At 36.2% G+C, this 16,429-nt stretch overlaps 1 protein-coding gene across 1 annotated transcript; it reads right to left on the bottom strand.

Annotated features, from left to right (window-relative positions):
* Positions 1-1,041: 1,041 nt before the first annotated feature.
* Positions 1,042-15,199, bottom strand: LOC127868412 (synaptotagmin-17-like). Its single transcript, XM_052410179.1, has 4 exons — positions 15,007-15,199; positions 8,979-9,878; positions 3,471-3,591; positions 1,042-2,672 (listed from the first exon to the last, which is right to left on the bottom strand). Exons 1-4 carry the CDS (start codon positions 15,016-15,018, stop codon positions 2,320-2,322), a joined length of 1,386 nt encoding a protein of 461 aa, XP_052266139.1. The 5' UTR covers positions 15,019-15,199; the 3' UTR covers positions 1,042-2,319.
* Positions 15,200-16,429: the final 1,230 nt, after the last annotated feature.

Raw genomic sequence — 16,429 nt, 5'->3', positions numbered from 1 at the left:
GCAGCTCGAATATTTGAATGCATCGTCATTAAGTAATCGAAATGTTTCCATACAGATTTTGCAGTTGCTCTTCCAATAGCGTGTTAAATCCATTTTTGTAAATACATTGACATTTCAATGAAAAACTGGTTTGTGGCTATACTAACTTGAATATCGAAATACTTTATCATATTTTTACATGTGATCGTTAAAAAATCTGCCAGGATTACATATACATGTTAGGTTTAACTATTTAGTGTAGAGTATTGGTATTTACAACATTAATTGTACAATTTGAAAAACTCGAGGTCGATGATATCGCATGTTCAACTGTTGTAATCAAATTTGTCAAAAAGAGGTCATTTCACTGTAACGCTACTGTTTACAAGTGATTTCAGTGATGTGACACGCATAGCTATAGCGTTGTTTAGACGCATGTCGCGACTACAGGGTGCAGAATCAACGGGGTGTCAGGGGTTTACACACGGACTGGACAGAATGTAATCACGCCGTTAAGAACTTTATTTATTTTAAATATCTCAAGTTATTGAAATACACACACATTTGCAAAATCTTAAATGCATAACAGACAGTTTGTTTTGCAGTTTGTATCGATATCTTAAGGTATAAGAATAAATCATTGAATACTTCTAAAATCGGTGACAAAATTTCACTTTGCGTGAAGCATAACCGTACAGTACACAAGGAATGTTTTAACAAGAACACAGGCTTATTAAATTAAGTAATTCTGGTGTATTTCATATTGCCATAAGCAGCATAAAAATCTGTCTTTTATGCACTAGTTGAAATTCTTAATAAATCTTGTTTAAACAAGTTATTTGGAAACAAGAAATATCTTTAAAAAAGATATACGGCGTTGATTGTGGTTGGAGTTTATGGAAGGTAAAGATTTAAATGAATGAGAACAAGGATAGCTAATATCTTTTTCTGTGCAGTTTTTAGCTGCATCAAACGCAGTACGGGATGTTACGCGGAGTTTTCGCGGCTTATTTTACATTATTACATATTGCTGGTCATAAACCTATGGATACAAAACAGAAAACCAAAGTCAACCGGCCACACGCGAAGTCTCCGTACATATTTTAAATATGTATACGCGCGTTCTTCGAACAAACCTGTTTGAGTGGTTTATCGGGCATTGCTACGTGTATTTGATTCGATTATTAACAGTATCGAGAATCATCGCGCTCATACTTAATACATTAGTTAATATGCTGCAATAATACATTAGTAAATATGATGGAATAATTCTTGTTAATTAATTAAAAATAATATTTATCATGGTATTGTTGAAAACACATTAAGAATCTATTATTGACATGCCATAAAATAATATCGCTGGATATCTTCATTTCACATCTTTCTGGTGGTAAAGAAAATTCCAGTTCACCTAGTTCACGCTATAGCGTCTTTATTATATAACTATTATGTTACTGACCGCGAACTCCGAACAGCACATAAGGTGTTACCTGTATATAAACTCTGACATTCAAACACACTAACCGCGAACTGACCCCGTATACCTCGCGGGTTGAAATGCAATGCATTAAAGTGAGGCATCGCTTCCACTGCTCTTTATACTTTTTCATATAACATGTTGACAGGAATATGGAAGTCAGTACTAAATATGAGCACATGGCCTTTAAGTACACAACGTTCTCGCCCTGAAAATCCTCTGAAAATAAAAGGTGCACTCACAAACTGTATTGATGTCGAGATTGAGTGTAAAACTGTTCTATCTATTAAGCCTTTTTATTAGAGATAAAACTGTTTCATGCTGAACACGCAGTAAAACAGTGTTACAAAGACGCGGACATGTTTCCAATGTTCTAGTGGTATTATCAAATCAGCCAATGCAGTCAATGAAGTGTATTCATCTGTACTTGGCCGCGGGAAGTTTTATTTGAATTCTATTGGACGCTAACAAAGGTCAGGCTAAGGTGAAAAGCTGGCGTATACAGTTAACGCCGAAAAAAACACTACTTACCGGTGTGTTTACATGCATTAACGTTTAATGGGAACCCCCAAAAGTCACGTGATCCTGCACCATGGACTAGTTTCGAACAAAACTTATAACTCAACTTCAACGCTGCATAACCGAACATTACGTTTTAAAGAAAGACGAATTGATCTAACATGTTTTATATGATGAACATGGGTCACATGAAACAAAACATAACAACAAACAATAACAAGTTAATTTCACAACCGCAAAATCAGGATGCTTTTCGTGTAAATCGTATTTGTTTCGTTCTACTCGCTGGCTGTGTTTAATGTTGTATAAGCAAGATTCCTCTATTTCCTTGAAAACTTGGTGTGTTAAAGCACAGCGATCGAAGCTGGCGACACCTGGTCGCATTCTTGGCGAGTGCGCAGTGAATGCCATTGCGCAACCGGAACTCGCTGCGACTGGAGCATGCGCAGCCAATGGTTTGCCTCGTGTGGGCCAGTCCCATATTTACCGAGCACGACCCTTCCGACAAAGTCATCCTTACTTTTCGAGTTATAATCCCAAACGGAAATTACGAGACTGGCTGTCTCGAGTTGTTGATGAGTGATGTTGAATGTTATCGACTCGTTGAACACTGGGTCCAGCGTGTTTTTCTTGAACGTTGTCTTCTTTGTTTTCACTGGCTTTTCGAAGTGCACCAATGTTATCTTCACAAATGGATCTGAAAGTATGCAAATTATGAGGCTCAACACCGCATTAGTTTGTTGTGGAAACGCACAAGTGCCACATTATGTAGCTTCTATCAGTAAGAATTTAGCAATATCTAATAATTATGAGGTACTGTTTGCTTATTAGGAAGCTGTAAGTTTTAATTATGCACCGAAGAGAACAAACATTGACATTTCCTTTGTCACATTACAGCTCGCCGTGTTACAAACGTGAGTCTTTATTTTGAAATGTCTTTTATTTGGCATTCTAAAACGAAAACAAAACTTAACCGAGCCGTTATGGCCTATATGCTGTTCAAATGACTTTTTATATTGCAGTATGAGAAGTCCTTATGTGTGTTTATTATGATATAATAAATCCTAGGTAGTTGCAGATAGTAACTTGTTCACATTAATCCTCTTCACTAGGACGTAACATTTCCTTATTACAACCTTGTATCTCCTAATTATGAAATAATCCAGGATTTAGTACTAGATCATAAAATCAAATATCATGTAGTTTGTGAAATCGTTATCAACATAAGCATGTATTACATTCAAGTAGGAATAGAAGTAACTCAACAAATAATTGATTGCATGCTTGTCTTTCTTAAACAAAATAAGATCTGTCAGCTGCAAGTTTTTTCCGGATGATCGTGTTTTATCTTATGTTGATGATGGCCAGTAAGTTATACAATCGCGCCAATATATGAAAAGACACTAACAGCGTAGCTTGTACAGTTTTCTTTAAAGGTTTACTCAAAAGTGAGATAACCCAGAAACAACAACACAGTACACAGCAGTTGTGGTACCTGATCCGCCGACGATGTCCGTCTGCAGCAGTTGTTTGGCTTTGATGACGTCAATGTTGAGTCTGCCGGCGCTCGGCAGGTAGTTAAGCGACAGCAGCAGCTCACCTAGCTCGTGGCGGTCCTGAAGCGACACACGGGACGCATGAGCAAACCAATATTTAACAGCCTACAACCTATCTCCGTAAGAAATTTTGTAAAATAAAAGAACAGCCCAGCTTATAAAGGTACTGGTACAAAAGTGTAATTAGATGTTCCTCCATGCAAACCTATAGAGCAGGTGTCCGGTAAGCGCAGTGTAATTAGATGTTCCTCTATGCGAACCTATAGAGAAGGTGTCCGGTAAGCGCAGTGGTAGGTACATGCGCTTCTCACCTTAGCGACCCGGTTTCAAGTCCGACTCAATTCGCATGTGGGTTTTGATGTTCATCAAATAGCAGGAAAATGCACCTACGATATATATCCGCCCCAACTTTCGTGCATCTGGTAGTAAATTGTTGAAGGTGACATAATGACATTCTGACATAATGCAGCCTCAGGTACAAACGGATATCATAAACTTCTAAATACACCTACTGGTTAAAATATCAATATACATTTTGCAAACCTTCAAATGATTACCGCATTGGTTTTGACCATAGAACTACGACAGTTGTAATGTATTACCGCATATTGCGTGGAAGAACTGAATGGATAACGCAAATGAACTCAACATACATGCACATTAAAGCTCTTGATGCAAAACATCAAAGGGACGCCCATGAAAAGTTTACAATACGATATAAGTAAATCAATATTTAGCAGTATACTAAAAAGGCAGATGAATAATTCAATCGCAGTTATTTACATATAACCAAAATATTCATCATGTCATATAATTTTCATGATGTAACAGCAATATTTGTGTTTGCATTTAAGCATGAATTTTAAAATATGACAATTAAGGAAATAAGCAATCCAAAGTTTCTTATTTGATTATACGAAAAAAAATAATTAAACGCTGTCCTCATGACAACCATTGCAACACATCAGTTCAGGCTAGAGGGTTTTTTTGTATTCAGCAAACTATCACATTTAATTTCGATTTCTTAAAAACGGGTACACTGGAATAAGTAAGGATCAATACCTACATAAATCACTTTAAATTATTGTTTATAATCAAGGTTTAACAAAACGGAGGTACTTGTTGAACAGCAATCTGATAAAGCAAATAACTAAATTCCATAGCAATAAACAAAGAGTAAATATATACATGTGTATATAAAACTCATTACTTCTTTGACTGTGATACTTTCTTTGCCAACGTAGTTTTTTTTAAATTAATAATGGACGCTGACTAACGCGAAACGGTAACGTAAGAATTAGGGATTGAGCAAAAACAAGTATCCAGACATGTTGTACGTTCAAGTAAGATGTAATATTATTTTTTATTTAGTTAGAAGATTGAGTCCTGTTAAGCTATTTAAAAAATGCTCAAACAATTATAACTTATCATGCTTTACAATTAAAAAAAAAACAACCTTTGTTCCTCATCTTTAAAAAATATACTGTACTATAAAGTTTTGTAATTTTTTATCCAAAACTAACTTTCAAAATATAAAAGTTACTCAAAACTGTTTGATCCCAGTTAAATATGTTTTAGCTTACCTAGAAAATATTAACACAATAGAACGTTGTCAATTTCACGTTTTGTTTTGTCTGTTTATTCGGCGGTCGTCTGTATGGACTGATATTTTTTTTGCCATTGACGTTGACATTGCCATTGCTTAAAAAAATATTAATAGTATTTGTTCATTTTTGTACAATTTTGTAAATTATAAACTCATATTGTGTCAGAGACCATCCAAGAAGAATACTTCGCTGGACGAAAACGTGGATCAATATTGGACCGATAGAATAAAGTCGTGTTATGTCAAAAAGTGATTACCGGTACGTGTATATACATGCAGTGTTTACATGTATATACAATGCTCAGACATTGGGTATCCACGTTTGCTTTATAAGATTTTGTTCTAAATAGTATCGATTGGACATTTAATCAATCAATGGTATTATAAGTTTATAAACGTGACATGAAAGTATGTTCGCGGATCGGATTCGCTAATGACGTAACGGCCTTCAATCAGGAGTATGTGAGTTGCAGCAGTATAACAACCTTCTGAGAATTTTGCTGATTGTGCATTCAGGTGGTTCGTTTGGTCAAATTTAGTAAGAAATTAAATGTTTTATTTTGACTGCTGCAAGCATTTGAAACGAACGCCATTTCGTGCTCTATAATTTCCATAAATCATGCACTCGCTTGTCCGTCCGACCATTTCTCTACTCGCTATTGTCTACATGGTGAGTGTGAAATGTGTATAGACAATGTTCTGTTTCGTCAGTATGATCTGACAAGAATATAGTACTTTTTTACTTTTTACACAGAGCATACATAAAATGTTATACTTATTAAATATTGTTTATTATTTGTACATATATCAGATGGAATGAAATGAAAGTCTGAGAACCAATATTGGAACCACTGTGCAAAAACAATTAACACCAAGTTCGGTTCCATGAAAAATAAAAGGTTTATCACAATACAATAGTATATCTTATTGGTGTGTCTGTGTTCAAAAAAAGGTGTTGACATTTTAGAACTTAAGACGTTTTTCAATTTGAACAGTTGCAAGTTAAATATTTGTTTGTCATTTATTATAAAATTGTATTATTCATATATAGAGATTTAAATAATGACAATGTTTTCCATATCTTACAGCAAAGTTGTAGTTTTTTATTTACTTTTTTTTAAATTTACTTTAATAACGTTCACTATACCACTATATACAGTATAAGCACGGAAATAAATACCAAACCGTTTAAGTCTACAATGTTCGTATTGATTGGAAAAAAAACATAGCTGATACATATCGTGTCAAATGTATTTTAATTTATATGAAAGTACATAATGACTACAGTAAATTCATAGCATTGTATTATGTGAATTTGGAATATTCATTAAACTTAGATTGGACATTATAAGGGGTATTTCTCACACAAAACCGTTTATGTTATGTTTTTAATGTATGTTTGCAACACTCTTTAAACGTGTAGACGTTTAGTATATAAGCACTTTTTAATGACCTTTTCACGAACCGAACAGTTCGATCTTAGAAAAGTTCTTAAAAATTTGTTAAACCATTGCAGCCAACCGTAGAGCTCGATTGAATGCCGTACAAGGGAAACAATCATATTTTGTGAGGAGCAAACCCGATCCGGGAGAATACTTTTGTTCTAACGTTTTATATAAGTATTATTACATTGATTGATTGCATGTTCAAAAATAATAACAAAGACCTTAACTTATACAGCCCAATTAATAAATGTGCCTGTATAACGTCGCGTTTATATAACACGAATATATTTTATCGACCGATTATTGATGATCGTTTTAGCCCAACGAGTTTTTTAACGGTCTTTGACACTGTAACGTATTGAAAACACTAAGCGCACCCTGTATTTCTTGGATCATCAATTGATTAGGCAAAATGAGCATGTATACGATTGCAAACAATATTAAATTCTGTAAGAAATACGTACTTGAAGTCTATTATTTCAAAAATCGTAAAAATACACAAATAATATAAAAATATATGTTTTGACAGACAGTTTTAATTATAACCAATCCCGTCCATGGTAAAATAAAAATATCACTCAACAAAGCCTGAAACACTTCAATGCGACGACAAATAAAGACCGAGTCAGTATTCGGTGATGCTATACTATCAATAATTCCCATCGGCCATCTTCGTCGCATAGCCAAGGCTTATCATACTGGTACACTCTATATTGATGTAATGGGTCGAAAGTGGGTTCGATAATTCGTCGTTAGAACAAAATCAAAGCAAAAACAGAACATACTGAAATGACATTTGACTCATAACTGTGACCAAGATAACGCCACTGAACAGCCACTCTACAGACGCGATGATCGTCATTAATTCGTATACCGTTTACAATAAAATCGCCTGTTCAGGTGGGGGGGAAGGACTACGGACATTCGAACAGAAACTTGGTCGATGTTGCCAACGTATTAATTCTATAATTAAACAATTGAAATTTTGCGATAGTGCTGCAAGATTGAGTCGTGTTCAAGCAGCAGAGCTGTCTGCTTGAATAGTATGTTCTATAACGAGTGAATTATTTTGAAATAAAGATCCCCCGAACGTAAATACTCTCCAGCCACGTTTAAAATCAGAATATTGTAATAAGTATCTGCGCCCGGTTATGCTATTAATGACGCACAAAAAAATGTCCTCGGCATTAAGAAAAGAGGATATTAACCTTGCTTTAAATAGAACGCCAAGAATTTCATTGTAATATGACCTAACCATTAATAGCGGCTATGTATTTAAACAGTTTATGACAACCCTTCCGGTTATGTCCAGTATGTTCAGATAATCCAATTTCGAGATTTTCCTATGAACTATCCTAAACGGAAAATATTTTCATCAGAAATGCCGCTTGCCTCCAGGCCTGTTCGTCGACGCATTTTCCTAATTAGCTCTTACGAGTTGCCGCAGCATCACATACAAATTATGTTTCTTCAATCCATTGCAAGTATTCAGAACTCCAATATAAACGTTATAAAATATGTTCATCACTGGGCTGCTAAACTATTGTTCATATCATTTGTAAGCCATGCAGAGTACGATCGGATAGACTTTAACAACTACCTACAGTACCAACTGTTCCGTTATATATAATTACATATTTATAAATAAATTATGTATGTGTAGGTCCGCTATTTACAATAATATCTTCATCAATAAATTATGTATGTTTTTTTTTCAAATTACTTCCACTTTTTCTATCAATCTCTCCTTACATATTCTCAAATTTTGGCGAGGCTAAGATGTTATCAGTGACATAATAATTTTGGAAATGGGCGGAATTAATAGGATTTATCGGTCAGGGGTATAACACAACTTATATTGGATCAGCGTATACATTGTGATTGTTTACTAGTGGCATACTATCATATAACGTAGAGTAGCGATATTGTATTTACTAAACATATTTACTAGGCAACAGGTTACTAAGCTAAACTAAGGAAAGTAAATATATGACCGCTTTCATGCATTTCATAAGCGATCATAACATGTTTGCGATATCCATTTGATATAAGTCAGTATCTTGGGTCTCAAAACTGATAGCAAATACGTACAGAGTCTATGTATTCAACCACTTCTGTGAAATGTAAAGAGTTGACTTCAATTTGTTGAAGGTACATGAGTATTATGATTCTTTCTCGCTTAGGCCACTAACGATCCCGTTTCCTTTAATATGAACATTGCTTAGTTATAAAAGACACTATCGCGTGTTTGCTACTAGTTGTGTCAATGCTGGCGTCTGATTTAAAAACATACACCAGAAATTTATTTAAAACATGCCCATAAAATGTATATAAAATGTATAGAAAAAGGATCATATACCAAACATACCGGGCACGGCAAGCAACATACTACTTACAGCGTTACATGGCGACAGCGGTTTCCACGTGTGGATGCCTTTCACAAGGTTCAGGCCCTCAAGTGGAAAATGCACCTGACCTATGTTACAGTGACGAGAATATTTGTCAAAGTCTTTGATGAGGATTTCGAGGGTACGATCCCCGAGCTCCTTAAAGGGGATTTCGAACATGAAGTACTCGCTCCAGGAAGGATCCTGAGTCTTGCGCTGCACCGAGGTCTGATGCGAGGATTTGGCATCGGGAACCAGGGAGACGCGGCAATAGGGGTTCGAGTGGGCCAGATCCTGCTTGTGCTCGTCAAGACAGTACGGCGGCGGCAGCTCACGGGCCTCGATAATCTTCACAACCAGAACACCAGTCGACACTTCATAATGTAAACCAAAATGTATCTGTCCCAACTGGTATTTTGATAGTTTCTCTTCGTCTGTCAGGCAGGCTGGTATGTTGGTTTTGTCAGATTTGTAGAGGTCCTTTTGGAAGTTTTCTATGGTTATTTCTGTTTCGCTTGGCAGGCGACGACGGCCTTGTTTTGGTTGGATAGTTTCTTTATTAGCAGCCCAAAACTCAATAGGCTTCATATCAATGATCGGTGTGGTGGTCGGCTTTTTGTACTCGAACGAGAACTGGGATGCGGACGTGGCAGACGAAACCGAGTCAGCGCGTGAAACGCTGTCGGACTCTGCTCTCTCGTGGATGCTCCGTGGCGTCGCCGTACTGGTTGACTCAGCCGCGGAGCTGGTGGAGTCGAGGCGCGACAGCGAATCCCGGAATGAGTGTTGTATGTCGGATTTGGTGATCCTCTTGTGTGGCGGCGGCGAGTCGTCATGGCAACAGTCGCAGCAGCCGTACTCGCAGCACGTCAGTGACCACAGGCTCTCCAACAACTTCTTAGCTGTTTTCTGGAATTAATATTTTATAAAAAATCAAGTACGGGTAATTTACATTAGCCTTAGCTCAACCATTTTCTTTTCGATGAATGGTGTGTTTTACGCATCCGTATGTACCATAAATATATATAGGATCTGGCACGAGTTGTCATATCATACCATATTTTATTAAAAGAGTTCAGGAATTTTGTTAGTAAGCGAGCCTTTGGCGGGCTTACTAACGAATTTCCTGGACGACTTTAATAAAATATGGTATGATATGACAACGAGTGTCAGATCTTTTTATCACATGCTTTTAAATGAGCAAATTAAATAAATATTTACGCAAACATAATGATAAAATCCCGAATGATTTTTACATTTCGTGACGTCATTTGACGCTGCAACGTCATTTCAGCAAAATAACAAATGCGATTGGTCAATAAACGAAAACTCAGCCAATGAAAACGCTTAAAAATGTTGTATTACACATGTGTAAATCTTCACGTTTCTATTGCAGGGCCGTACCCAGGATTTTTTGACTGGGGGGGGGGGGGCCCAACCGGGGAGGGTTTGGGAGGGGTCCCCCCTCCCTATATATATACTTTTTTTAATTTGGGACTTTGCAAGGTGAATTTTAATGCTTATAAAAAACGTATTTTGTGATATGAATTAATGGAATATAACAAGTAAATCAGCACATTTCGGAAGTCTTAAGCTTTAAACATTGGTGTGAATTCACAACAATATTAAAAGCTTTAGATTTCCGAAACTTACTGGTTTAAACTGACGATTATCCACATCAACTCTCGTATTGCTTCCACCATTTTTTTTCACAAATCAATAACGTCACAGGTTTTTTTAATCTGATTTTTTGGGAAAGACCTTGCCATTTTTGAGGAAAAAAATTGCGCGAAACGCCTAATTTTTGGGGGAAATAATGAAAGTCTTAAATAATCAATTTAACATATTTTACTGTTTTCAAACAAATTCAAGGAAAGAGATAATTTGATTAAACAATATTCTTCTACACTGGATCAGGTTAACTTATATAATGAGATCGATTTGTATTTCAATTTTCATTTTTTTACCTATGAGCCATTAATAGGTTGATATTACTCAATTCTCGGTACTCAATTATTTAAAATACTGAATTCTGCCAAATTCTTATCTGTTGCTCGGCAAATTTATGAATCTGTTTTTCTTTAAAACAAACATGTTAACTATCTCATCGTAGTCTTTTTCAGTGATTTCCTTTCAAAAATTATAATTACTCAGTTTTAATACCTTTGTCAGTGTTTTTGTTCCGGTTCAAATTCAGGTCCCTATTCTCAATGCAAAAAGTATATATTGGGACCTAAAAATTCCCAATAAAAGGTTTAAAAAAAAAAACAATTAAACTTTTAGAAGGGAAAAATACGCCTAGGGCCTTCTCAAAGAAGGTAAAAAAACTTGCGTCGGAAATTATCAGACCATAGTCTACGAACTCCTGTAGAGTTGCTTCCATTCGCTGCACGTATCAAAATACATGTTACATCAACCATCGATAGATGAAGCATTCATGATCACAATGGGGGACTGATCGGGGATGTGTGTACAAGGCGATAAGAAAACTTTGCCTAGAGGCTTATCTCGATTGGCGAGCGTTAATCCCCTTGTTTATCGGGGACAATAAAACATAGCTGCTCTTTTGTTTTGAGGGAAAGTGTACTGTGGGCCCTTGCACGAGAGAAACAATTGCAGTGGGCCGATTATTAAAAAAATCATAGTTCGACAGCCAGCTGGGGGGGGGGGCCCGGGCCCCTGGGCCCATGGCCTGGGTACGGGCCTGTATAGAAACCATGATGTATGCAACGATACATTTTACTCGTGTACTTAATGCGTTGCTTAATTAATAGGGCAACATTCGATAAATACTTTCTCTCCTAAATTGTGAAACGAACTTTGGTGACACATTTCAAAATATATAACACATCCGGGAAAAAGTAATTCATACTAAATCGACATACAAAATCATAGTTAGGACGCAAAAGCAATACATCGAGATTTATACTTCAAAATATGCATGTGTATATTATATATATATATATATATATATATATATATATATATATATATATATATATATATATATATATATAAATGGTTTATATATGATCTTTTTCATTTAAACAAATAGAAATGGCATTTTTAATTATATGATGTATTATATTAACGATTGGTGTGTTAATTTCTCCTACAATGCACTCTCTGTAAATACATCTGAGATACAAAGGAAAATTGCGTTTTTCCTGTTTTTTTCCGAGTGCAAAAAACAGATACTGTTTAACATTTGAAAATCAACATTACGGTAGCGCTAGTAAATTATAAAATGGTTTCATATTGCTCTGCCTGTGGGCTTAAACAAACTTAGAGGACAATTTGAAAAGGAGGATTTATATAACAAATATCAGAGTGCGTTGATGGTATTGGCACGGTCATTGCGAGAACCGTTGCTCGCCGACGCATGCACGTATGCACTACTGTAATTTTCTGCTTGTCGTTCGCGGCCTTAATTTTAGTGGACGTTGATCTGTGTTAATCATACAGACACCGTAAGCAATATATTCGGAATCCTGGTATTGTCACGTTTATTTAGCCTTTTAAAATTTACACACGGCAATTAACGCGACGTGAAATGCGTCCCTCAACAATCAACAACGACAATTGACGTCACGACAGTTGAAGATTTGATTGTCGCGCCAGGGTTTGGCAAGAAATGTTGCATCGAAAATCGAATGTCGTTGATTTGTTGATTATTGACGAGTGTCGTTGTTTAATGTCGAGGTCCGAACGGCAGCAAACATCTTGTATTGTCAACTGTCGCCTTAAAATTATGGAGTACAACCCACAATAGTCTACGCGACTCACGACAATACACATTGATACCAGATTCAAATACACTCGAAATGATATATCGCGCATACTCCTTATTAAGACATTATCGAGTTCGTTTAATAGTTAGAACAAGCACTTGGAGTATTTGGTGACAATCTTAAAAACGCTCCGAAAGGAGGTCGAAACCGTGGCTTCCCGATCGCTAGAGGTCCATTATATCCTCTATACCAACGCGACATCAATCCCTGAGGGATTAGCATGGTAACGGTCAAGAGGCGATCCGCAGTTGTTTAAATGTCCACCGTAAAGTAGCTTTAGTAATGCGGCTTGGTGTAATGCCTTGTGCGAATCTCGAGTTAATTGCTCTGGGTACAGTTTGGGCTCCGACCTGCAAATGTTTAAGCGACATCCGTCGAGTAGTTTAAGTGAAATTGCGTAAACACAATTGCAGGGACTATGTATTGTATAGTTCAAAGACAAAGATCCATGTATCTGCCAATACGTGTCGCAGTAACATTTCCTACCATTATGATCACTTACACATTAATGTCACAAGCTGTGAAGGGTTGAGCGAAATCAACTTTTGGAACAAACGGACAAACTTACAGACAAATGGACAAGTGCAGTGCTTTGTCTCCTTCTTTGTGAGAAGAAATATTAATCAATAAAAGAGTATAAAATCATGCGAGCATTATTTAATGCTCTGTCCTCGGGAAAATTCTACGGATCAGTCGAATCAAATTGACTTCATATACATGTCGACTTACCACAAGCCATATACTAGTACTATAAGGCTAGCACTGTGGCAGTTTACAAATAAAATGACATTAAATAATCAAAACCTTGATTAAACATATACTGGTATTTAAAATATTAATATTAAATTATAAATACCATTTGAAATCTTCTTTAATAACATTTATTAAATTAAAAACAGTGACGGATTTTTTTTCTATCAGACCTATAAGTAAATCTGTGGCGTAGTTTAACTTTTTATTCAGATTCTGTTGTATAAAAGGCTTGTATTCTATTGTATTTTTGTCATATGAGACTTAATTCTTCAAGACCCTGCAATTCCTTTATTTATGATTCAACTTATGAAGAATGGTATGTCATATTTCTTGAGATTCCATTATTTAAATTGAACACGTATTATAATGAAGTCCGTTACGCCTCTACGGTGTTTTATGAAGTGTTTCAAATTGTCCCTAGTCAATAAATGACATATTCATCTTAAAATGTGAAGTACGCATTTTCCATCACTTGGCCGCTAAATGGACATCCTTGCAAGTTCAGTAAAACCTGCCGCAGTACACGCAGCTCGCTATCCGAACATCGATTTTTGCCTTGAAATAGCCGCGGCAAATCAAGATTTCGATCGATTTAATTCAAGAAAAGCCGCTACCGCAACAGGCGACAAAATAATAAAATTTAAAGACGCATATCAATCCAATTGACCTGGCGTTGACATGCTGTGTTTCTTTCCTGGCTATGTATGTGACCAATCTGATCAGAACAACCACCATATGGTATTGTTTTCCTTACCATAGTTCATGACGGATCGATTGCCGCTGTAGATACAATCTCAACCCGACCTTGACAGTGCAGCGCTGATAAACGGTTTATTTGCGCTCTTACAAAATATAAAAGAGACGCAAAAACATAATCTATAGCTGTTGATCCAGTTATGAAATGCCATATTTTATGGGTAGCGCTGGTTTTTTTTTTTTTGTATATATTGTAATATTGTGTGTAGCTTTATTTAACAAATGCTGTTGTATTACGTTTTTTTTGGTAATTCTTTACGCAAACAACAATCAATTTAGCATTTTACATTGAGATTATGTGCATGACATACATCGCAAAATATGTTACATATCCAAACGAGATTACATATTCTGCAAGTTATATGCTCCAACCAAAAGCATTAGTAACGATCCGTTATATGGCTGTTATCAATTTTCGATGATTTAATTTCCATAACAGCACCGATAGTTAGAGCAATTAATATTTGTGTTGAGAGTTGACTAAAAAGTTATTATATATATATATATATATATATATATATATATATATATATATATATATATATATGTATAAACCACCAAGAGATTGAATTATTCACATTCGTACATCTTATAAGACACAAAGAACTTTTAAATTATTATGTTATTTAATAGACAATGTCGTTCAAGCCAATGTTCACTGGACAAGTTATATCATTACAGATACAAAATGAGCATAATTTATCAACACAAATTGTTAAAGAAAAATGAAAACTTACCGTTAAAAACATTGTCCTCACCACCTTGAAGTGAATTATGTACAGCCGTATTGATTCGAATCCTTTTATATGGAAAGCCGTCTCGTAAAATTACAGGAACTAGATGCGAATATATCTCTAGTGCGACATGTATCGATATTTGAAAGCCAGCGACACACTTGTTGTGCTTCAAGTAAATGCTTTATTGCTTTACTGGAGAACGAAGCAATGTGACAAAAGCGGATGAAAGACTGAACTCATGCATGTTTATTTTAAAACAGGCATGCAGGGGGGTTGTTGAATTCTATTCTTTGTATTTCGATTGTATCAAAAGCATGTGGCTTATCGAGCTGCTACCGGGTAGCTTTATTCCGAGTAGAACCAGTACTTTCTGTCATGCATTCCTGTGACATTCTGTCATGTGACCAAACAAACATTCCTCTTGCTTGAGCTTCCCAGATGCAAGGAAGACAGAGGCAATCATCTGGTGTGGGGAATGGAGGGAGGGAGGAAGGGGGGGGGGGGGGGCAGAGTACGAGGCCTATAATCAAAATTGTTGAAAAATACACAGTACTTGTATCACACATTATCAATAAAGCTTGGTAAAAATGAATCTTTGTGGAATATTGATTCAGCTTTATAGAACTTAAAATTAAGGAACATATATGCAAATGCTGAATGATTGTGAAAATGCTCATATCAATAAAACGGATGGATCGCCATAAAACTAAATACGTCTGGGTTTTGCTGATAAACAGTTGTAAGTCTGTAAAGGCTTTTGGTTAAAACCCTGGTCAGGTCGAAACTTGAAAGTCTGAACGGGAAGTATGGCGAGGCAATAACTCCGCCAAGCTTGAAACTTGAATGACTTAACATTCAGTTGGTGAATGTAATCACTCCGCCAAGCCGAAACTTAATGACTTAACAGACAGTTGGTGACTGTAGTTACTCCGCCAAGCTTGAAACTTGTGTGACTAAACAGGCAGTTGTTGAACGCAATAACTTCGCTTAGCCAAAACTTAATTGACTTAACAGACAGTTGGCGAATGCAAACTCCGCCAAGCTTGAAACTTGAAAGACTTAACATGCAGGTGGTTGATGTAATCCGCCAAGCCTATTCTTGAGTGACTTAACAGGCATTTCGTGAATGGAATCACTCGTTCAGACCGAAACTTGAGTGACTTAACAGGCAGTTGTTGAACGCTTTAACTCCGCTAAGCCGAAACTTAAATGACTTAACAGACAGTTGGCGAATGCAGTCACTTTGCAAAGCCGAATCTTGATTGACTTAAACAGGCAGTTCGTAAATGGAAGTACTCGATCAGGCCGAAAGTGTAGTAACTAAAAAATGTAGATGGTGAAGGCAATCAGTTCGCCAAGCCAAAACGGGAGTGACTTAACATGCTGCGGATGAATGCTATCATTCGATCAGGCCGAAACTTTG

The sequence above is a fragment of the Dreissena polymorpha genome, chromosome 2 (genome assembly GCF_020536995.1).
Source record: "Dreissena polymorpha isolate Duluth1 chromosome 2, UMN_Dpol_1.0, whole genome shotgun sequence".
Taxonomy (NCBI): domain Eukaryota; kingdom Metazoa; phylum Mollusca; class Bivalvia; order Myida; family Dreissenidae; genus Dreissena; species Dreissena polymorpha.
Note: the sequence above shows the minus strand (reverse complement) of the source record. Positions and strands in the feature narration are given on the sequence as shown.

Bases quoted from the DNA above. Each gene is read 5' to 3' on its own strand.
- LOC127868412 (XM_052410179.1), bottom strand. The intron at 3,592-8,978 runs GTAAGTAGTATG...GTGTCGCTTCAG, and splicing joins CGCTGTCGCCATGTAACGCT to GACCGCCACGAGCTAGGTGA. The intron at 2,673-3,470 runs GTACCACAACTG...GCATACTTTCAG, and splicing joins GGACATCGTCGGCGGATCAG to ATCCATTTGTGAAGATAACA.